The following is a 23,605-nucleotide window of genomic DNA, read 5'->3' as shown; positions in this document are numbered from 1 at the left end:
GGAGCAGGCTGAGGGTCACGCAGCTTGGAGCCGGAAGGAAGCCCTGGCACCTGGGGAGATCCTCTCCTCGGACCACCTGCTGACCACTTTATGTGCATGTGTGCAGGTGTGTGTGTGTGTGTACACATGTGCACGAGCATGCACGCAGCATGTACAGTTGTGTGTGCGTGCAAATGTATACGTGTGCATGTGTGGACGCGTGTGAGTGTGTACAGGTGTGCACGTGTGGGTGTGTACAGGTGTGCACATGCAGGCACACGCAGGGGCATATGTGTGCACGTGTGTGCGTGTGTGCATGCAGGCATGTGCACGCGTGGACGTGTGTGGGTGTGTATAGGTGTGCACATGCAGGTACACGCAGGGGCATACGTGTGCACGTGTGTGCGTGTGTGCATGCAGGCATGTGCACGTGTGGATGCGTGTGGGTGTGTACAGGTGTGCACATGCAGGCACACACATGTGCATATGTGTGCGTGTGCGTGTGTGCATGTGTGGACGCGTGTGGGTGTGTACAGGTGTGCACATGCAGGCACATGCAGGGGCATATGTGTGCATGTGTGTGCGTGTGTGCATGCAGGCATGTGCACGCGTGGACGTGTGTGGGTGTGTACAGGTGTGTACATGCAGGTACACGCAGGGGCATATGTGTGCATGTGTGTGCGTGTGTGCATGCAGGCATGTGCACACGTGGATGCGTGTGGGTGTGTACAGGTGCGCACATGCAGGCACACACATGTGCATATGTGTGTGCGTGTGTGCATGTGTAGACGCGTGTGGGTGTGTGCAGGTGTGCACATGCAGGCACATGCATGTGCATATGTGTGTGCGTGTGTGCGTGCAGGCATGTGCACGCGTGGATGTGTAGGTGTGCGTGTGTCTGTCCATGCAGGCTTGTGCATTTACAGGTGTGTAGTTTCCCAGTGGCGTGGTTTCCTGGCACAGGGCTGGAGGGAGCCTGTGGTCTAGCGGGCTGACAGCTGCTGTTTGGTTTCCGAGGAGTCGCAGAGCTGCCCTGTGTGACTCTCTGCACAGGTGTGGGTCCCCAGCAGGGGACGATGCTGAAGGCTCCATGGGCCCTGAGTGTCTCTGAGCCTGCTTGGATGCTGTGAGGTGGCCCCAGCGGACAGAAATAGTGCCACCTGATGGAGCCACAGTGAGGAGAGGACACGCTCACCCAGAAGAGCCCTAGCTGAGCTCCTGGTGCCTGCACGGAGTCAGTGACCGCCAGGTGGCCTGGTCCCTTTGTCCTTGTCCTAGTGAGTCATATTCTTTTAGCTGCAACTCACCTGTTTCTGCCCCTCGGGACAGGTCCAGACCCGCTTCTAAGCAGCTGGACTAGGAGCCCACTCGGGGGTGGCGCCAGGACTGTTCTCGGGAAGGGCCCAGGTCGTCTGGGCCATGGCAGACAATGGCACCCTCTGCTGGGCATTGAGAAAATGCCACCTTGACCGGCAGTGTGCTCTTGGCCCAGTGGCTGGGGTGGCCAAGCAGGCACTGAGGTCGGTCAATAGGGGATAAGCAGGCAGGCTGGACAGCACATCCCGAATTTGCATGTGGGGACAGCAACGTTCAAGCTGGTGACAGATGTGCCAAAAAGGGGCAGGCATGTGAGGCCTGGCCCTGGCTGGCCTGGGATGTGAGGTGTCCCCTGAGCACAGGCCTTGCTGGGTACCGGGAAGCCAGGGAGGGATGCAGTGGTGGACCCAGGGGTGCCCCTACAGTGTAGCAGCTCTGGCCCGGCCGGGACAACCTGGGACCATGCAGGGAGGACCTGCCCCCAGGTGGAACGCGGCGTCCCCAGGGAAGCAGGCCAGTCCCCAGCCTGCCCACTGTGTGGCTTTGGGCATCCCTGCATCCCTGGGCCCAGGCCCCAGTTCATGCCACAGAAATCCTCTGAGAACCCGGCCCTGAGCGTGACCCCAAATGTACAGGAGGGAGGGTGCTAACAGCCACCTGTGGCCCAAACCCGAGGAGTGTCCTTGTGTCAGAGGGCACGGCGGCCGGCAGGGACACCTTCTTCCTGCCCTCTGCTCGTGCAGGAGTTACAGAGCCAAGGGACGTGCCTCAGACGGACCTAACGGCCTGGAGACACCTCTCCTGGCTTCGGAGGGGCCACGGGTGTGTTACCGTGCTGACTGTCTGGGCAGCTGGAAAAGCCGAAAGTTACCCTTGGAAGGAAGGAACGGACCATCCACCTTCCACCTGTTCCCGGGGCCTCACACGCTGTTGACCCCGCGCTTTCCTCCCTCACACGGCTCCCCCTGCGCCCCTCCGCAGGGCAGGTGGACCTGGGGCGCACGGAGCACCTCCTCCGGGCTCTGCCTTAGCCACGCGGAGGGTCCAAGATGAGGAGGACACATTTGCTTTTGCCAGCATTTTTGGTTTTACACATTGGGTGTGACGTGGTCTCTCCGTGACTTCAAAGTTGTAATTCCCGGGGACTAGACAGCGGGCACGTCCCTGTGCATTTGCTGGCCTCCTGCAGTTTCCTTTGTGAAACATCTGTTCAGGTCTTTTGCCCACGTTTGACTTTCTCTTGTGTCTTCAGTATTGATACGCGGGCGTGGCAGCCTGTCCCCGGCCAGCGGCGGGGGGGGTGGTGGTGGAGGGGGGTGGGGGGCTGCAGGGCGTGTGTGTACATGCTGGCACTGCTCCTGTCACCTGTGGTCGCTCCCTTGTCCGTGTGCACCTGGAGCTCACCCCCCTGGGGCCGCACGTGCGCCCTCGTGCCCTCACCTGTGCCCCGCCGGCCACCTCCAGCCTTCCCCGTAAAGCAGGCCCCCTGGCAACTCGTTCTGTCGCTCCTGTCTGCAAATGACCTTAGCCAACCTTCATCTGTGAAGTCTGTTCTCACTGGTTTTAGAATTCAGGGCTCACATGTTTTCCATTCGATGGCTCTGAGGATGTTTTTCCGTGGACGCCGAACTTCCCTCGTCCCCGGTGTCGCTGCTCCGTTGTCCCCGCGCCCTGCTGTCCGGGACGTGACTCCTCCCCTGCCTCTCGCCTCTCGCTCTGTGTTCTGTGTCAGCTACTTGAACACGACGTGTCCTGGCGTGGGTCTCTGCGTGTATGCTGCTCCGGGTCTCTGCTCTTTTTGGATCTATGGTTTGGTGTTTTTAATCAAATCTGGAAACATTCGAGCCTTATGCAGGTAAATGTTTTCTTCTGTGTCCTCCTCCTTTCCTTTCCTTCGGGGACTCCACTCCCCTGTGTGTTAGATGGCGTCGTAGGATCCCACGGGCATGGGTTCCGTTCACGCTTGTTAGAATCTTTGTTCCCCTGTGTGCTCTGTGTGGGTGATCCTGTTGGTGTCCCCTCGGTTCCCCGACTGTGTGTTCTGGACGGCCCTGGAGCCGTCGGTCCCCTCCCATGAATGTTGGGCTCTAGATCTCACACTGTCAGTTACGGGATTGCTCTTCTGCCCCTGCAGTGTTCACAGCCGTCCGAACGTCCCGACACCTGCGAACTGCGTGCGTTTTCCCGTAGGCTCTCATCGGGGTCACTGTAGGGTCTGTATCTGCCAGTCTCGATGTCTGCGCTGTTGGTACATTTTGTTCAGTGTTTTCTCTCGGCCGTAGACCGCGCTCGCGCTCTGTGTGAGCCTCTGGCCTCCCAACTGCTGTTTGCTCGTCCCCGGGTCCCTGGGTCCCTGGACACCGGCCCAGGCGTGCCCCGCAGGAACTGGACAAGAACTCGAGAGAGGTTAACGTGGCGACATTGGGGCTCCCCCTCCCGGGGCTCCCTCCTCTCTCAGATATCCCCCTTCCGTTTCTAGCCACTCCCTCTGGGGACCCCCAGCCAGCCTGCTGCACACACCCGAGGGCCGTGGCCGTGCGGCATGGGGTGAGGAACCGTCAGAGGAAAAGCCAGACACACACACCCCATGTGCATGTGATTCCCTTGGTTCAGGAGTCACGGCCCCTCCAGGGTCTGCCTGCCCCCGGCCACTGTCCGGAACCTTCAACTGTTTGCGCGCACAGCTGTGCTTGCAACTGCTGTCAGCAAGAGGGCCAGAGCTGCATGCATCAGAAGCTGCGAGGCAGGAGGCAAACTCTCAAAGACAACTTCGGTGCGCTGTGAGCCACTGGAGCTCCTGCAGCCCAAGGGGACAGGTGGGGTCGAGGGAGCCCCTTTCTGCTGACATGGGAACCAAGGGACCGGCAGTGTCCACTCACTGTGGCTCGGGCTCCCTGAGGACGTCTGCGTGCTCGTCCATCAGCCACAGACCCGCCACGGGGAGCTGTACCCTCCCTCTCCTGCTCGACCCCTACTATTCGCCGTCTTCCTATGCAGTTGCCCAAAACGCCTCTCTGTGCACCTGTGCCTTGTTTCCCCAGGAAAATGTCTCCATTTATTTCTGCCCCCACCCCCTCTCTTCAGGGCTCAAACTCAGGGCCTGGATCTGGACTCCTCGGGTCCTCTCCCTCCCTGTGCACCTGCACCACCATAATCCCTGAGATGCTGGCCACAAACGACATAAACGTTCTCCTCCTGGGCCCCACATGCAAATCAGTTCATGCAGCTTGAGCTCTGGCAAAGGCTCCACAGCTCGCCATTCGTGTACCAGTCCAGCCCTGTTTCCCCTGTGCATACTTCACCCTCGAGGCTGATAAGTGGCTCATGGAGGAACAGGATGCATGGGACCCAGAGATGGGGCTGCTGGTATAATCCAAAGAAAGCCTCGGGCCCGGGACAGCATGTAGTCAGAAACACAAATGTCTAGAGGTTACTTCGGAGGTCAGAGCTGGGACCAGAGGAAGCAGGGAGGGCTCCCTGGAAAAGGTGTTTTAGCAGCTGGACCTTGCAGGACAGGCAGCATAGGGGGTGGGGGAGTGGAAGGCACAGAAGACTGAGAAGCACTTTGCACAGATGATCTCTTTGGGTGTGGGTGTGGTTGGGCCCCCACACTCATGACAGGGGTGGCGGCAGTGAGGCTGGAAGTGAGCAGAGCCAGATGGGGGGGCGCCGCGTGTCCAGTGCCCCAGCTGTTTGTGGTGTAGCCCTGCGGCGGCGCTGGGACGCCGCTGAGGGCCGCTCTTCACTCCTTCCCGCTCTGTTCCAGACGTTCGGCGCCGCGGACTGGGAGGTTTTCCACATCGGAGAGAGGGTGTTCCTTGCGGTCGCGAACAGTCACAGCTACGACGTGCGGACGCAAACGCACAGTGACTCCTACGTCATCAACTCGGTCATCTACGAGCTGAACGTCACCGCGCAGATGTTCGTCAAGTTCCAGGAGATTCCCACCTGCAGGTGCGCCTTGCGGCCGCGGGTGGCCACAGAGGGCAGGGCGCTGCCCACGGAGCCAGCATGGCCGGAGCCTGGCATGCAAGCGTGTCCACGTGTGTCAGGGCGCGCTGGCCTCGCGGCACCACATGTGCAAACCTCCTCCAGGGGCCGCCGAGGAGCTTCGTGGCTCCTCCTTGTCGCCTTGGTTCTACTTGCTGTCCAGCAGCAGGCCCTGTTCGTGGTTCGGTGATTTTCGTTAAACCCGCAGGTCTGTGCAACCATCACCGGCGGTTTCAGGGCATTTTCATCACCCCGAAAGGAAACCCCCTACCCTTCAGCTGTCACCCCTCCCCCACCCCCGCCCCGCAGCCAGCCCTCTACTTTCCGTCCCCACGAGTTCCCAGTCCTGGACGCTCCGTTTGCGTGGAATCACGCGGGAGGCCACCTCCGGTGCCTGCCGCTCTGGCTCGGGGGTTCTGAAGGTTCCTCCGCGAGGTGGCGCCAGCCAGCGCTCCACGGCTTTTCACGACCACACGATACTCCGTCCTGCGGCAGATCCATTCTGTGGACCCCATCCCTCGCCCCCTGGTGGACATGAGGGTTCTCTCCGCCTTTGACCGAATGGTGCGGCTCCGGAGAATAGAAATACGTCTGCTGTGGGGGCACAGCAGGAACGCACGGCTGGACGGCTCGCTTCCGCTGCTCCCGGGCAAACCTGGCGTCTGGTACGCGCCACGGTGCAGACAGCGTCAGTCTGCTCGCTACTCCCAGTCTGGCCGGAGGACGGATGCCCGGGGACCACATGCCCGCTGCCCGTGGCCGCGCCTCGGGGAGCACAATAGGGGCTGAATCGTAGAGTCATAATTGATTATAATCATAACTTTGGGGCTGAATCATAGAATCATAACTGGCCGTTGCTTGAGGTGGCCCAGATACGGTTCTGGTGGTGGAAGAGGGCAGAGGTGGGGCCCTTGCTGGCCTCAGCCCTGCCCCCGAGTGTCCCAGGGGCCCGTTTGAAACCACCCCCGCCCCGTTCAAGGTGAGTGCCCTTGGTCCCCACAGGGAAGGGACCCAGAGGCAAGTGTCCACTAAGAGAGGGTGGCCCTCTGCTCCCTGAACAGGCGTCAGCTCTGGGCCAGACACAGACATGCCGGCCTGGCCTCCAGGGCCCAGCTGAGCCCACTTGCTGCACGCGGGGGGCTCACTTCCCCATCTAAGAAGAAGGCAGCCTGTGGGTTTGCAATAAGAAATACAGCTTCTGAGTGTAGGAGAACATTTCTGTCTGTCCCCGAAGCGGTGTCAGGCAAGGAGCCACAGGGCAAATAGGTGACCTCACAGCCAGTGTCCTCCAACCCTGTCTCCAGGGGGGGTGTCCTGCATGACCCCCTGGAGTGACCACAGGCTTGGGACCTTTTCTCCAATTCCTTCAACTGCTTTAAAGTGAGAGACGTGGCCCACACCCCACCCCAGCACTGTGCAAGCCCACCGCCCACGGATGGATGACGGACACGGGTCCCTCCATGTAGCGGAGTGTCATCCAGCCCCAAGGGAGGGACGGTGAACAGGCCGCCACGCACAGACCTTGGGGACATCATGCTCAGTGAGACGGGCCGCCACCAAAGGACACATACGGTGTGACTCCGCCCGTACAAGGTCCCCGAGCACTCGAACCGGAGACGGAGAGTAGGGTGGGGGCGCCAGGGCAGGGGGAGCAGGTGAGCGTCCCCCACAGACAGAGGCTGGCGTTGGGAGAGTGAGAGAGTCCCGGAGACGATGCCGGTGATGGTTGCACAGTGCTCTTCACACACTCAGCCCGCTGAGCCATACGCTTAAAAGTGGTTTAGATGGCACGTTTTATGCTATTTGTATTTTATAATTTACATCTTAGAAATGTTTTAAAAAGCAAACAACTGGTTTGCACTCCCCTGGAATAGACCCAGTTCACCAGGTGGGAAAATTGCTCTGGATCTTGGGGTGGCCCGGGGCCCCTGGGCTCCGGGATTAGGAGGACCGGCCTGGAGCCAGTGCCCCGGGGTTCGCTCATGTCTGCTCCCCTGTCTCCGCAGTGCCCTGGACTGGGAGTTTTTCTCAGTGGGAGAAGATTATTTCCTGGTGGTGGCAAACTCCTTTGATGGAAACACCTTCTCCGTGAATAGTATTATTTACAGGTAAAGAGCCTCCAAAGGCCACCCCCTCCTCGCCACCTGAGTCTGCCTGGGATGGAGGGGTGCTCACCTTCTCTGCAGGGCAAGCGACCTCCCACTGCAGCGTGTCGCAGGCTGAGCCCTCGTCGCACCCTGGGGTTGGCCAGGTGGCCCGCGGGACACGCGGACGCTCACATCTCTGGGTTCTGGCCCGTGGGACAGACTTCCAACGCCGGGCTTGAGAGTTCGGGCAGTTTATTCTATGAGATGTTCCCGCCTAGGACCGTGGGGGCCTCTCGCTTTGTCCCTTCAGTACAGGTTTGCCTGTCCTCATACAGGCCCTGGGCGTTAGCATTACACTCGCTCTGGGAGGCTTTCAAGTTTGGTGAGCACACCTGGGGTCTTTTCCTTTCCATTTCCAGCCGCTTGTCATGAGTTAACTGTTGTGTCTAGCCACCCAACCAAATTATCATCTCAGATCTGCTCGTTTTTCTCAAGAGAGTCTCGTGGAACTTCTAGGGGTATAATTACATCCCTGAGTACAAGGCACTTTGCCTCCTGATTGCCGATGTTTGGGCTCCTTCCTAGTTTTCTTAATTAGCTAGAAATCCCAGGACAGTCTCGGCCAGGCGCGGCGTGGCAGCAGCTCTGTCTTGCCGCCTCGTGGGAAGGTCTGAGTGTCCCCGGGCCGTTCTGACGCGGGCTCATCATGGCGCGTTCCCTGGTGCCGGCCTGGCTCTTCTCCACTTAATGATTTATGGGAGATCTCCTGGCTTTCCTGCGGCGGGCGCCCCCGAACGGTGCTGTGGGACGGCTCAGGACGCCGCCGTCTTCCCAGCGCGTGGGACTGACTTCAGTGCTTGTGTCCGTGATAGCGCATGAGTTGGACTGCGGTTTTCTTTTGGGGACTTGCCTTTATCCCGTTTGATCTGGAGCCTGACTCAATAAATACACACACAGTGTTCTCCACCGACACGACGGACTGGGGTCGTTCAGGCCAGAGGGTCTGTCTGTTTTCTCTGCCGTTAGCTTAAATTCTGCTATAAAGCCGCCTGGGCCTTGTTCGTTTTCCGCGGTGTCTCTCGAGCAAATTCCCGATTTCTCCCATGGCTAATGGTGTAAGCAGGCTTTTCACCTCCTCTCCAGACAATCCGGGTCATCTGTATCTTACTAGAAAAATCATCCTTTTTCTTTAGACTTTCTAACTTATTAAAAAGTAGAATTTTCAACATGACAAAGGACTTTTAAAATTCATGTGAAAGAATACATTTTCAAAGGCGGCCAAGAAAATTCTGAAAAAGAACAGTGAAGGAGGCTCTGGTAGCATGGAGACGCAGACGGTTCCTGCCGAAAATAAACGTGCAGGTGGAATAGCACGCAGCCCGGGGAGAGCCAGGGGCTTTCAGTCACGTGACGCGGTGAATGTCCTGTTCTAGTCAATGGGAAAAGGACACGGTACATAGTACTTAATAAAATAACTGTGTGTAATTTCCTGTCCGTCTGGAGGAAAACAAAGCTAGAGCCTGCTTCATATTATATAGAGAAATAAACTTCACGGGGATTAAAAATCTAAATGTGAAAACTTAAACAACAGAAACATTAGGGGAAAGGCTAGGACGACTTTGACCGCGAAGTTGCCTGGAAGGCCGCGGGGACCTCCTCAAATGAGGCCCGCAAAGCCGCCAGGGCGACTCCCTGACCTTCAGGGTTTCTGCGGAAAAGGCAACCCGTTCAAAATCAAAGAAAACAACCAACCACACATTTGACAGAAAAGCAACCTGTGCAAATTGATAAAACACTGTCTTAATTTGGAGACATGGGCAAAGATACGGACAGGAATGACAGGAAGAAGACACGAACTGAGTGAGCACGGGGAGTTGTGTCCTCGAAGCCGGAGGATGGCACACGGGAGCCGTCAGGACAGGGGCCGCCCCGCCTCCCCGGGAAGTCACCTAGACAAGTCCACTTTGACCCAGGCGCCCTGTCCTGGGGACTCAACCCTCTGGAAATGAAAGCACCCACCCGCCCGTAAATCCCTTGTGGGGGCAAAGCCTAGCCCCGCTGACTCTGCACAGCTCGATGGGGGGGTGGGGGGGCAGTGCTGTGCCGGGAGCTGCCACCTCCTTTGAAAACAGAGGGGCGCCACACCCATGTGGTGTGTCTGGGGTGCACGCTCGCTGTGCACACTGGCCCCAGGAGTCGGGGGAGTTCCCAGCTCAGCCCCGACAATTAGCCTTCTGGCACCGCCAGGATCCGCCCCGCGTCCCCCAGCCCACTGGGGGGTGCCTGCAGGGCCCTCCGGGCAGGTGGCAGGATCCAGGCTGGACGTGAGGAGCTGCGGGGGAGGGGGCAGGGCAGAGCGCCCATTCCACGCTTCAGTTTCCTTCTCTGCAGGCTGAGTATGGTTCAGGGAGCTTGTGCAGCCCAGGGACACGTGGGGGCTGGAGGGACAGGTGCAGGCCTGGAGCGGGAGCCACTGCACTTCCCTGCTCCGCCTGCAGGGGTGAGTCTGACCGCATGTCTCCCACAGGTGGCAGGGCTACGAGGGCTTCGTGGCCGTGCACAGCCTCCCGACCTTCGGCTGCAGGGACTGGGAGGCGTTCCGCACCACGGCCGGCTCCTACCTCGTCTACTCCAGCGCCAAGGAGCCCCGCTCCCGCGTGCTGAAGCTGAGGACGGGCTAATGGCACCCCTGCGCCCTGCAGAGAGGCCTGGGGAAGCCGGCATTTCGCCGTCCCCGACCCACACCCAGGCGGGGACACCTGCCGGCCTCTCTGCCCCGGTAACCACGGCGGCAGGAGTGGGCAGCTCGGCGGGTGGCCCAGCTGAAGCCCCGTGCTGTCCCGCAAGTCTGCGTGTCCTGCAGGGATTTCTCTTTAAAAGAAAGTTCATACAAAATGTTACCTCAGAAGCAGCGGGCCTCATTGCTGTCTGCGGCGGCCTGCGCTCCCCTGGCCAGCCGGACGCGGGGGCGGGCTCGGTGCCGCGTGAGTACTTCGTTCCAGCTATTTATTGTATCCTATTATATGGAAATATATTTATGATGCTCTTTACCCAAAGCACGGCAGTGTCTGCATGTGTCTGGGGGACAGCTCTCTGTGAGCAGGTTATGGGGCGGCAGGGCACGCTCCGCCACCACAGGGGCGTGTGCCCTTGAGGCTCTAGTCTCCCAGAAGGAGGGCGCCTCTCCTCTACAGGGAGCTGCTTCTTCTGGTCTCAGTTTCCCCAGGAATGCAGTGGGGGTAAGTTTAGGTGAGGAATCACAAGGGGTGCAGGTCAGGCGTCCCTCCCGCGGGAGACTGGGCCGTCCTGGGGCCCGTGTGGCTGTGCACGCCGGCTGTCTCCCCGGTCACTGCAGCTGGCCTCGTGGGCGTGCAGGACGGACTCGGAAGGCCTCCTCGGGGCCAGCACTTGCTCAGCTCCTCCCAAGTCTAATGCCCCAACCCTACAGCAGGCGGGGCCTCCTGCCTCCCTGGGACAGCCGCTGGGTGTGACGCGACACCTGCCCTGGGACCCGGAGGAGGAGGGGAGGTGCCATCACCACCACGCAGGTCTCCTGGATGTAAATCAGTGCTGTGTGCCAGAGGCTTTGCTGGGGAGGCCCCGTGGAGTCCGGGGCAGCCGGGAGGCCGGGGACGGGGGTGGGGGGCAGACCTGTGCCATTACTCACGGCCACGGGCTCTGGGGGAGCCAAGGCCCGGGAGGGGGCTGCTCAGGGACCCACGCTGGGTTTAATGCCCTGCCACTTCGGTCTTAAAATTCTCAGCGACCTTTGCCCAAGATCACAGAGCAGGGGGCACAGTGCAGCTCCAGCGAGCAGGAGTCTGGTTCCCCAAGGCCACACGCGTGTGAGAACTGAGCGCCCTTCTCACCCCCTGGAAGGAAAGCTGGGGCTGCAGCTCCCCAGGCTCAGCCAGACGGGATTTCAAGACTGTACCCTGGGCCCTCTTCACTTCCAAAAGCTGGGATTTTTCTAGAGCCCGCTTCAGGCCAGTAACAGGACGACGTGCCTCGGGGAATGGGGGGCGGGTGCTGACCTCAGACAGGACATCCGTCCCAGGGAGAACCTCGAAGGGTGGGCCCCAGGGTGTCTGGGCCAGGTGGCTGTGGTGACAGCCGTGGGTCTGCTGGTCCAGGGACAGCCGGCTGAAGGCACCGCATAAAAATGCAGGACTTCTGGTTACATTTGAATCACAGATAAACCGCGGATGCTTTTTCTCCTTTACGTACATCCCCAGTACGGCCGAGAACGTTTCCTAAGGGACGTTTGTGGTTTCCTTGACGTTCCGATTCGATGGCTGTCCTGTGTCTTGGTTTGCTCCGTCCGTCCGTCCGTCCGTCCGCACTCCTTGGAGGGGCTGTGGCGGGCGAGACCCTCTTAGGGTCTGCTGGTGGGGGCGGGTTCTGATTTTATCTGAGATTCAACACAAGTTGGAAGGTCAGAGGCAGGCACGGGCTGGGGTGGCCGCCCTGCGATGATTTTATGTATCAACTCGGACGGTGTTTCTGGGTGAGATTAACACACACCCGAGGACTCCGGTGCTTTCCGCCATGCAGGGGCCTCGCCCTCCCCCGTCACTGGAAGGCAGGGTTGGGGCGATAGAGCAGCCTCCCCGAGCAAGGGGATTCTCCAGCAGACCGCCTTCAGACTGGAGCTGCAGCCCCGGACCTGCCCGGCAGCCCCCCACCCGGCGGCCCTCGGCAGCCTCCGAAATCCTCTGCTCCTGGTCCTTGCGGCGAAGCTCTCCCCCGTCCCACGTCCTGTGCTGTCGGTGCGGGTGCTCTGCAGAGCCCTGGCGAACACGACGGGCTAACGGACGGAGCACTCAGGAGTCAGGACGTCTTGTGTTTGGCTGCACGCGCTCCTTCCCAATCACCCAGCCTCAGTTTACCCATGGGGGAGGTCCAGCTGGGCGCCATCCCGAGCAGCTTCTCTCTCCCTGGAGTGACCTAGACAGACATGCGCCAGCTTCCTCTCGGCCTGGCTGGTGTCCCTGTGCTGTCTGCCTCGCCCGGGGGACGGGGGACGGCGTGGCGGGGGGAGGTGGCCCCCGGGGAGGAAGGAGGCAGGTGACGCAGCGGCACACACAGCGGGCGCAACCGCACCCCTGCCCGGGGCTGTGCCCACAAACGGCGCCACGCGTCCTTGGCACAATGTCTGATCTCTGTTCTCCTGGCTGGAAACAGAAAAATGTAAATCAAGATTTGTTTAAATTATGAGTGCAAACAAGAGGGGAAATGGACAGAACGTTAAAATATTTACATCGTCTCAAGTAAGCTCTTCTGGTTTTTGTCCTGTCGATGAACGTTTACAAGGCGGCACGCGGTTCCGTGGGAATTTGCGTGTGATTTGACGTGGCCACGTTCTTGTCGTTTCGGTGGCCGTGCTGTATTTCATCAAGGCGGTAATCCGGGGGGTGCCGAGCCGGGCATCTTTTTGAATCCATGGGATTCTCTTCAAGGGTCTTCGCTGTGATTAATAAGGTCGTTTCTTCAGAGTCATGATTTCCTGGAGAAGTTCTGTGCGTGGCAGTGTCTGCCCGTCCTCCTCACTCTGGAGCAAGGCTCAGGATGGCCAGTCCCATCAGTCCGGCCACGATGGGACTTCACCTCTTCACAGTCTATCAGGTTAGTAAGGGGAGGACTGCTGGGTAAGTTCCTCATTCATCGCGGCCATCGCTTCCGGCCTGGTGGGCTCTTCTTCGAGGCACCTCTTAACCTCACCACCACCAGCACAGCCCTCGGCCTCTGCCACCCACATGCACACCTTCCCGTATACACACCCACTCATGCGCACACGTGCACACCCATGCAGACCCCACTTTTACACACACACCCATGTACGCACACACGTAGCCCACACCTGTGCACACACATGCACACACACACCAGTGTGCGCACATCTTCCAAGGGCTATGTCTTGGGCGGCTCCCCCGGGGCCTGGCTCAGCTGATGGTCAGTGCCGGCTGGTGGTCTGGGTGGCAATGGTGGTCTGCTCACACTGAGTGCCCACTATATGCCAGCTGCCCTGCTGGGCCTGGGGACACACCCACGACCACACAGTCCCGGCCACGACTGAACTTTCCAGTGGCTAAAACCCGAATTCCTCCTGGTGAGCCTCCAGGCCCCGCATGACCCCGCTGTCATTTCCTCCTCTCCTGCACCCCCTGCCCAGTCCCTCAGGCTGCGCCCGCCTCCCTGCCCCTGGGTCATTCACCGGCTCCTCTCCAGGCTGGCACTCTCTTGTCCTTTGTCTCGGCTTTCCCTCGCCCAGCCCCTCCGAGAGGCCCTCCCCGACTCAGGTCAACAGAAGCCCCCACCCCCAAGCTGCACTGCACACAAGACACCCCTCTCTCTTCCCCTGCTCGCACTTCACCACACAGCATTTGCAGAAATTTGCAACTCACATGTCTGCCAACTCCTTGTGCTGGAAATCTGGGGCTGATTCTTTGTGGTTCCCAGCAGTCCCCGCGGTGCTTGTGCCCAGGTGCTCCCAGCCTTCCCCGCGGTGTGGGTGCCCAGGTGCCCCCAGCCTTCCCCGCGGTGTGGGTGCCCAGGTGCTCCCAGCCTTCCCCGCGGTGCGGGTGCCCAGGTGCCCCCAGCCTTCCCCGCAGTGCGAGTGCCCAGGTGCCCCCAGCCTTCCCCGCGGTGCGAGTGCCCAGGCGCTCCCAGCCTTCCCCATGGTGTGGGTGCCCAGGCGCTCCCAGCCTTCCCCATGGTGTGGGTGCCCAGGTGCTCCCAGCCTTCCCCGCGGTGCGGGTGCCCAGGTGCCCCCAGCCTTCCCCGCGGTGTGGGTGCCCAGGTGCTCCCAGCCTTCTCCGCGGTGCAGGTGCTCCCAGCCTTCCCCTGCTGTAGGTATACTTTGCTGAGAAGTCACAGTCCAGTGGAATTGTGCAGTGCACAGCTTTCCAGTAGATGAGGTGTTCAAGGCCTGCTTCTTCCCCTTACTGTGTGCACTCGAGCAAGTCACCGAACCCCCTCAGCCTTGGTCTCCTGAGGTCTCTCTCGTGTAAAATAGGGAGCCCCCTCCCCGGGGCCACAGCAGAATGGCACAGTGTAGACACCGCATGGCCCGTAGCACCGTTCCTGCACACGGGAGCTCGTGATGGCCAGACCTGCCTCAGTGCCACTGACCTGCTCAGGGATGTTTTCCTAAACAAAGTTGGCCTACTGAAAATCACATGTGAAAGAAAAAGGCTGCCCCACGTTTGCACGTGGATTTAAACCACGTACTAGCAAGTCAAAGCTATCAGTAACACAGAACGGCCAAGGGGGGTCCGCACTCCTGCAAGGACCGTTCCTTCTGAGAGCCCTCGGAACAGTCGGCCATGCCCGCAGCATGCCCCCAAGCCTGCAGTGAACAGCATCGAGCACGGCGTGCGGCTCTGTGACTCTGAAGCAGGTTTCAAATTTTGTCCTTCATTTCGTTTAATTTTAGTTTGATTTAATTTATTTAATTTTATTTAATTGAGATGCACAGACCTAAGAGTCCTGTTCAGGCTTTTGCCCCTTGTATAAATCCAGGTAACCACCCCAAACAAGGCCTTGAGCCTTTCCGGCCCCCCAAGGCCCCTTGTGCCCGGTCCGGTCAATCCCCCACCGCCCCACCGCCTGCTTTCTGCCACCACCAGGCTCTGGCCTCTTCCGATTTCCTGCAGCGGGGCGCGCAGCTCGGGCTCTGTGCACCCCGTCCCTCAGCCCCGTGGTTGGGGCCTCTCCCACGTCGTTGCGTCTGCACTTTGTTCATTCTTAGTACTGATCTTATTTTATTTTAAAGATTTTATTTATTTCCTCGAGAGGGGGAGAGGGGGAGGATGCCAGTGGGGGGAGGAGCAGAGGGAGAGGGAGAAGCAGACTCCCCGCTGAGCAGGGTGCCCGATGTGGGACTCGATCCCAGGACCCTGAGACCATGACCTGAGCCGAAGGCAGACACTTCACCAGCTGGGCCACTCGGGCACCCCTCTTACTGTTGATTTACTGCTCGTTTTTGTTGCTTTATCCCCTCCTGTGACGAGTCCGTCACTTGTTTACCCGTTCTCCTATCGCTCTGCTTTTGGGTGGTTTCTCGTCTGGGGCTGCGGCGAGCACCGCTGAGCTCTGTGTGTGGCGCATGTGGTCCCTTCTGTCACTGGCTATCTAGGAGCGGAGCTGCTGGGTCTCGGGGTAGGGGATGGCGCGGCTTTACAGCCAGCAACGCCCCGAAAGCCGCCGTTTTCAGGTCTTAAAGTTCTCGTGATAACAGAGATAGCTCTCGGACCGGCGGCCAGCGGTGGATTTCCCGTGGTGCCGTGGGTGCCCCGGAGTCCAGGTGGTCTGGCCTCTGTCCGGAAAAAAGCATGAGAGGGTGAGTAGGAACCTGCTAGAAACAGTGAGACAATTTTGTGGGTTCAGTCAGCCCGTAAGTGTGTGTAAGGACCCAAGATCCAACTTGTCCTGCCTCATTTCCACGGAGGGAGGACAGCAGCGCGCTGGTGAGACAGACACTGCTTGCCACGTCCGCAAGACCACAGGCTGGCCCCGTGGTCGTCTTCTGTGGCCACTGTGGCAAACGATCACACACGAGTGGCCTAGAGCAACAGCAATGTATTATCTTAGAGCTCTGGGGCTCGGAGGTCCCAGCTGGGTCTAACCAGCCCAAGTCAAGGTGTGGGCGGGGCTGCATTCCTTCTGGGGGCCCCAAGGGAGAATCCCTTCCTGTCTCCTCCAGCTTCTAGAAGCCCCTGCCCTCTTCGGCTGGTGGTTCCTCCTCCGACCTCACGGTCAGCAGGGATCGCTTTCTCCACCTCCCCCTTCCACCTACAACAATCATGAGGATTGCATGAGGCCCACCTGGACGACACGGGAGAGTGTCCCTTTCCCAAAGCCAACCAGCCAGCAGCCCTAATCCCACGTGCTAGGGGACCTAATATAGTCACAGGTTCTGGGGACTCAAAGATGGGGGAGTCTTTGAGGGCCCAGCACCCCCGGGGGCTTTGGCTTCTCCTGACTTCCACCATGTGAACAGCTGAGGCCCCCCTCTATCCCCCAAGAGCTGTCCCGTGCAGGGGTAGGTGTTCAGTCAGGACCCTCGGCGTCTCATCCAACAGTCTGTGATGTTTGCAGAGACGAACGGTCACCTGGTGCACAGACAGGGCCTGGTTAAATTGTCCCAGCCCCTTAGAGAGAAGCTGTGAGGAAACCACAACCATCAGACTCGGGCCGTGAGTGAGGATTTGGACAAGCCCTACGATGACATCCTAGCACTGTCACTGTTCCCGAGTTACTGTGTGGTTCTCGTGCGCGCCGGCCAGAACCCAGCCAACCGCTTTTGAGGGTGATCGGAGCGACCCACAGAACGTTTCGAAGAGTCCATCTGTAAAAATACTTAGAAAAATGAGGGAAATCCTGGCCTGCAGGTATTAAATTATACTAAACCAATTCAATTTGGTCTTGGCACAAATTTGGAAAAGATAAAGTTACAGATGTCAGAAATAAAAAGATTCCAGAATAGAATTTTTTCTTTCTACTTAGATGGAAACTTTTTAGAGGTAAAAACCATGGCAGTAAATGAAAAGGGAAGATGTTGTCATATAGATAATGCTGTATTTTTAAAAATATCAAAAAGTAAAGGTGAACGACCAGCACCGTGGTGCGCCCCGGGCTCCACTCGCTCACCCAGGCCGAGGAGCACTCACACGCAAGTGCAAACGCCAGGCCGCGCAGAAACAGGGGCAAAGGGCGCGAGCAAATATTCCCAGCAGGGGCAAACAGGCTTGAATTCTGGGAGTTACACACCCAGGTCATCAAGGGCGTCACAGGAGCAAGTGCTCCCGGGCCCGTGGTGGTGACAGGATCTGCCCACCCGTCCCGTGGGGCTACTACGCCACCGTTAAAAACTCAGCCGAGTGGTTCCTGTCTGTTGGCAATGCAAGTTACCGGCTTGGAAAACCTCAGGCTTGGTGTCCTAATTTTTGTGACATCCGACTGACAGGCTCTGAGTCTCTGCCCAGGGCAAGGACAGGAGGTCTGGCGTCCATTCCCAGCCCTCACTCTAGCAACTCCAGGGAGCAGCTCTGGAGAGACCACAGAGCAGGGGGGCTGGTGGGGACCTGGCTTGGGCCGACCTCTGGCCAACACCATTAACCCTGAGAGACAGCAGGACCCAGCCCCCTGGCCAAGCTCAGCCCGCCCTGGCCGATGTGGGTGCAGAGGGGGTCCTGGCTGAGTGTGACCCAGCAGGAAGGCTAAGGGCTCTGGAGAGCAGGACAGCATGTGCCTGCCCAAAGGGGCCACTTTCAGCTCCCTGCGTGGGTGGGGGGACGCCCCAGTGGGGCCTGACAGGGGTAGCGCCTCAGAGCTCTGCTAGGGGGGCTCACAACCCGCCCTCAGGGAAGTCCAGCACCAAGGTGACCACTGCTCAGAGGTGCCCCAGGGTCCTTCTTCCTGCCCTTCTGAAAGCCTATGTTGGAAGAGGGGAGGGGGGTGAGGAGAAGAAAGGAGGAGGGTGAGGAGGGCAGGGGGGCAGGAAGAAGAGGGGAGGTGGCTGGGTGAGGACAGGAGTGGGGAGGAGGCAGAGTGAGGAGGGGAAAGGAAGCAGAGTGAGGAAGAGAAAGGAGGAGGGGGAGGAGCAGGAGGGGAGGATAGGGAAGAGGGGAGGAGGGGGAGGATAAGGAAGAGAGGAGGAGGGGGAGGAGGGAGGTGGGCGGGGTGAGGACGGAAGGGCAGCAGGGCTCCCTGAGCATCCCTCATCAGCCCCGGGGCGGGCTGGGCGCCGGGAGCTGGGTGGGCTTGAGCTGGGAAGAGACGTTCTGGGGGCAACGCCCCAGCCTGCAGGTCTGTCCTGGGACAGTGCTCGGTGCCTGGTGGATGCACCGTCCCCCGTCTTTCCATACACACGCTCTTCTTCCCCGGCTCCGCCATCTCCTTCTGGCTGCAGAGGCTCCGAGGACAGGCCCGCGTCTGTCTGCCGTCCGCTGCTGCCCAGCAGCTGGCTCATGCCCCAGCTGGGCGCCCACCAGCTCAGGGCACCCTGGACGGTCATCTAGCCTCTGTGCCCCCATGTCCCCCACGGCCTCCACACCTGCCTGTCTCTCCCTCCGCGGTGTCTGCGGCCCTTCCCTTGGACGCGCACCCGCACCAGGAACGTTTGCACCCACAGGAGAGGTCGGCCCAGTGGGCCTATGTCTCTGGGATGCTGTCCGGGATGCGTAGCCGCAGCGCCCGGTGGCCGGCCTGGCAGCCAGCCCTGCACCCCCTTCCTCCGGGCCAGGGTGACTCGTGCAGACCCCGCACGCCTGGCCTCGCTGGGCCCAAGGACCGGCGCTTCTCCCCCTCGCACTCCCCGTGCTCTGTCCTGGGGCCAAACCAAGGCCTACCTCTGTTTTGACAGCACTGGGGCCTGTCCTTCCCAAGTGAGAACTTCCAGGCCCAGGCGTCAGGAGGCCCAGATTCCTGCCCGGGCTGGCCCCACACCGCTGGCTCCCGAGTCGGGCATCTGTTCCCTCCAGACCTCAGAGTCTTGATTTCTCAGCTGAAAAGGGAAATATTGCTGATGGCACTGGGCCCCTGGGAGAATTCGTGAGGCTTGCTCGTGAGCGGGCGGGCTGGTGCTGCCACTGCCCCCGCCTGGCGGGCTGCCCGTGCTGGGCCCGCTGGAGCCTGAGGGCTGCTGCAGTCCTCCCCACCCACTTCCCGCAGGGCTGGGCGCCCTCCTGACTCTGTTCCCGAGCACCCGTCCCCCGGCCCTGCCCCAAAGCGGGGTCAAGTACCTGCTCCCTGACAGCGTGCCCACCCTGTACCCTGCCCCCTGCCCCACACTCAGCCCGGCTCACCGAGCCCCCAGCCATCTGCCCAGATGCCCCAGGTTAGACAGTTGGTGAGGCAGGGGGGCTCTGGGGGAGAAACGATGTGTGGGGGGGTGCACCTGCGGGGGGGCATGCATAAGAGTGAGTAGGGCATGGCCCTCTGTGAGCGTGTGCGTGTGTGCAACTGTGCATGTGACTGGGTTTGCCTGTGTGTGAGTGTAGTGAGCATGAGTATGTGTGCGCACGTGTGCAAACAGGACTGCACGTGTGAACCTGTTTGCACAGCGTGCATGCATCGTGGGGTACACGCGTGACAGCGTGTGTGCGGTGTCTGGGGGTGCCACCCTGCTGCACCGCCCCCACACTGTGACCCCTGCCTGCTCCCTGGTGACCCCTCCTCGGAAGGGGAGGGAGGCCAACAGGTGAAGTGAGCGCCCGAGGTCACCGGCGGCGGCCTGAAGGGCACACTGGCCCCGAGAACTCAGACACGGTGGTGTTGAGTAGGGCGGCCACAGGGCACAGGCGGCCCTCTGCTCTGGCCACACCAGCCACTCTCAAAGCGGGCGTGTGTCCGTTCCCCAAGGCTGCTAAAACAAAGGGCCACACAACTAGTGGCCCAGACAATGCAAGTTTATTACTTCAGAGTTCTGGAGGTCAGAAGTCCGAAATGGGTCCCTCTGGGCTAAAATCAAGGTGTGGGCAGGACCGGTTCCTTCTGGAGCCTCGGGGAGAGATCTGCTCCCGTGCCTCTCCAGCTTCCAGAAGCACCTGCATTCCTTCCTGCTTCCCTTGGCTCGTGGCTCCATCTTCCACCCTCACGGGCTCCTAGGATGAGGACACGGACGTCTCTGTGCCTGGCACGAGGAGGGGAGAGGGGGTGGAAGCAGAGCTGGTTCGCTGGGTGCCTGGCGCGTGGGGCAGGGCACAGGGGTCAGGCAGCGAGGGCAATCTGGCAGCCCAGGGCTGAGCTGGAAGCATCCATATGAACCCCAGCTGTCTTATCTCAAATAGCTCGGTCCACCCAACAGTCCTGGGAGCAAGGACCCACTGGGCACAGGGTTCTTGCAACGTCACCCGGCGGAAAGGAGCCAGAGCTGAGCCCAGGGTGGGGCGGGGGAGGGGCAGGGGCAAGAACACGCTGTCCCGCTGGGGGCGGGCCACCAGACAGCCCACCTGGAGAGGCTCCCACCTGCCGGACAGACGATTCGAGCTTCATCCAGGAAAGGAAGCCCAGCGGTTCAAAACACAGCCCGTGTGTTTGAACTCATGCGTAATGATGCTTTCAAAACTACCGGTCCTTTTCAGAGGAACCAACTCTTTCTTTGGAAAACTGATAAAGAACCAGGCGTCCACCCTGCTGTCCCCGCGTGACGTGGCCATCGGAGAACCAGCGAAGCTGTTCCTCTTTAGGGGAGACCCCAGCTGACAGAGGGGGAAGGGGCCACAGAGCAGAGAATCCGTGGTCAGTGGCCGCAGGGACTTAGCAGACCTCAGGGTTGATCACGGGAGGCTGCTAACATCACGCCCTCTGCAGAAGGGCACACCACCACCACGACGTGGCCTTGTTAGAGAAGTCCAGCAGAACTCCGGGTCCCAGGATCTGGGGACAGAGGAGCAGGCTTAACCCCCTCACAGGACGGGCAGCAAAGTCCAGACAGGAGGAGGGCCACAGGACAACCACAAAACTGCAAGGAAGCCAAAGACAGATGGATGGGCGTCTCTGCAGTGAAAGAGCCATAACGGACATGGCGGCCAGGTGCGCGGTCTGAGCTCCGCGGGGATCCGGGCTCAAACCCCGGAATCGTGTACAGACCAGCAGGGAAGCGTGGCCGCTGAATGGCGCTAGAGAGCCACTGGGATTTTTCAGTGCGATAGTAGTTTTGTGCTCAAAGGGTTCCACTTACATGAACCTTCTAGAAAAGGTAAAATGACAGAAAAATGAGTTTCTGCTTGAAAAGAAATTACCGTCACACAGAGAGAGCCCCACTGACCGGGAGAGAGGGGCTGGTTCTTTGCAGCTGCAAAGGGGTCACACCAGGGAATCTCTCTGGGAATGGCAGGGCCGGGTGACACCGTGAAGGCAGGGGTGAGAGCCTGCAGGTGGCAGAGAGACACCCCTCCCCCGCCAGGAGCTAAGGGACAGGGCAGGCGCGGGAAGCAGGGGTAGTGCCGAGAGCACATGTGATCTGGCCAGGGCAGCCGGGAGCAGAAGGTGGGCAGGGACAGGCGGGTCCTCCGGGGGGACAGGCGGGTCCTCGGGAGGGACAGGCTGTTGGGGACACACATTTACTATGGATTACGGTGATCTCAGGTGACCCTCGCGCCAGCCTGGGAGCAGCTGGACCGAAAGCCCTTCCCCCGCAGCCATACGCGGCCACGTGGCTCACAGTCTCCTGGGGCAGGAGAGCGAGCAGGGCTGTCAATTGCCTGGTGTAAAGACTTGGCCGATGGTCAACCTCCAGCTACCATCATGACGTCAACCGGCTCACCAAATCCCCCAGGTTTAACTACTGGCATCAAGAGCTGGTTCGAGCCAGTACGACCTGGCCCCAGCACCCACTGCAGCCTGGTGCCGACCCAGCTCTTCCACGCCCTGGGCTCGCGGGTCTGACAGGTCTGGCAGCTCTGCTACGTGGCGAGGTCTGAAGGGAGGCAGGCATGGCAGGGGCTCCAGGTCGGGTGGGTCACAGGGGCACAGACAACAGAAGCCACACCAGCTGACTTAAGCACAACGAGGTTTATTGAGAATCCGGGGGCAGTGGGGAGGACAGGAGACTCAGACTTTAGAACCAGCTTCCGGAAAGATGACTCCATAAACCATCCCAGGCTCCTGCACTTGCTGGGAGCTGCCACAACTCCAGAACATTCCATCCCTGCCACTGTCTGCCCACGCAGCCCTGCCTCCTCCCCAGGTAACTCCGTCCAGGATCGAAGTCCCGCGTACGTGCGTCTGCCGAGAACGCGCTGCAAGGGAGCCTGGGGAGCATGGTGCAGGAAGGCAAGCCAGCTGGGGCAGGGCCAGTGCGCCACACCCACCGAGGGGCCCCCACCGAGGGACCCCCAGTGCCGATGGTCAGGGCCCCACTGCGCTGCTCAGAGCTCCCAGGAAAGAGCTCCTCGTGCCCCAGCCTTGACTTGGCTGAGGCCCTGGCATTCCGCTGACCCTGGGCAGAGCTGTTCAATTCGGCCTGGCCCCACTCCAGCCCCCCAGCGCGGAGTCCACCCGCACACTTTCGTGAGACCTCGTGTGAGTGAGTGCGAGCCGCCACAGCGCTGTGCTGTGCAGGCCCTGCTTCTGACCGCCGGGCTCCGCTCCTCTCCTGCCCGCAGCCACTGTCCATTAAGAAGCATACATCCAGACCGGGTTTCCGTCATCTCACGTCCAATTTAAAACTGCCATCCACCCCCACTGCAGGCCAAGCTGCGGACTGGAGGCTCTCGCAGTGAGAGGAGGTCCCTGGGTCCCGCGCACAGGGGAAGCTGTTACGTGCACCCCGTCCTGGTGGGGCCTGTCCCGCCCCCCACAGCCTGCAGGCAGCTCCCAGCAGAGGCCTGGGAAGGGCTTCTGGCACGGAGCTGGGAGCCTCCTCCCAGCACAGAGAGCCCCAAGTGTCAGGACGGCCCATCCCCACCACTGGGACCCCCGACGGAGACCCCAAAGAGGAGGGAGGCTGGGGTGCCAGGAGGCCACGAGCGTAGGATGCCCCCTCCTAGGGTCAGGGTCAGGGGTGGGGCTCTGGGTTCAACAAGGCACATCCATGGCGAGGCTGGGGACCAAGGGAGCAGCCACCCAGAGCAGCTGGGCAGGGCGACCAGGCTCCCAAAGGGTTCCATGAACCCCTCACTGGCCCTCTGCACCCCTCTGGCCCTGAGGCCTCCCTAGAAGCCAGAGCCCCACCACCGACCCCCACGAGAAGGAAGGGAGGCCTCATCACTACCCCAAGTTGGGGTGGCTGTTCCAACCCTCTGCCCCATGGGGAGCCCCAAAGTCACCCTGCCCTGACCCCTGACCCCTGACCTGCGTAGCGTTACCTCCCGTGGCAAAGGACCAGGCCGTGTATCTGTGTAAAGTGCTCCGAAGGTCCCTATTAGGATCACAGTGAGAGCCAGGGCCACCAATGTCCCATATGGCTGTGACCCCACCGCCCCCGACAGATGGGGCACCCCCTTTGTCCTGCACCTGACACTGTCAACACTGATTCTCTCAAGGAAGCCAGCGTGACCCCGCCCAGCATCTGCAGATTTAAGACAGGGCAGCCGCCCATCGGGGCCGGGGTGGGGGCTGCTTCGGCTGTAAGGCCCGCGGGGGCATCCATGGTATGTGCTCACACATGGCAGCAAGGAAGGGGGTGGGCCCGGGCAGGGTGTTGTCCTAAGGGCTCCCTCAAGGGGAGAGAAAGGGAGAGGGAAAGGAGAGAGGATGGCTGTACCCCGGGACAGCAGAGGGCTCCC

At 60.4% G+C, this 23,605-nt stretch overlaps 1 protein-coding gene across 1 annotated transcript in view; it reads left to right on the top strand.

The window, feature by feature from the left end:
- Positions 1-10,402, top strand: part of TSPEAR (thrombospondin type laminin G domain and EAR repeats) — a 58,573-nt gene extending 48,171 nt beyond the window's left edge. Inside the window, exons 13-15 of the mRNA XM_087861878.1 lie at positions 5,063-5,250; positions 7,293-7,394; positions 9,901-10,402. Of these exons, the coding sequence (XP_087718004.1) occupies positions 5,063-5,250; positions 7,293-7,394; positions 9,901-10,054 (444 nt within the window). The 3' untranslated portion in view covers positions 10,055-10,402. The remainder of the gene's footprint in view (positions 1-5,062; positions 5,251-7,292; positions 7,395-9,900) is intronic.
- Positions 10,403-23,605: the final 13,203 nt, after the last annotated feature.

The sequence above is a fragment of the Ursus americanus genome, chromosome 4, assembly GCF_024610735.1.
Source record: "Ursus americanus isolate L20-20 chromosome 4, mUrsAme1.1.p, whole genome shotgun sequence".
Classification (NCBI taxonomy): domain Eukaryota; kingdom Metazoa; phylum Chordata; class Mammalia; order Carnivora; family Ursidae; genus Ursus; species Ursus americanus.
The sequence above is the reverse complement of the archived record's forward strand: the minus strand, read 5'-3'. Positions and strand labels throughout refer to the sequence as shown.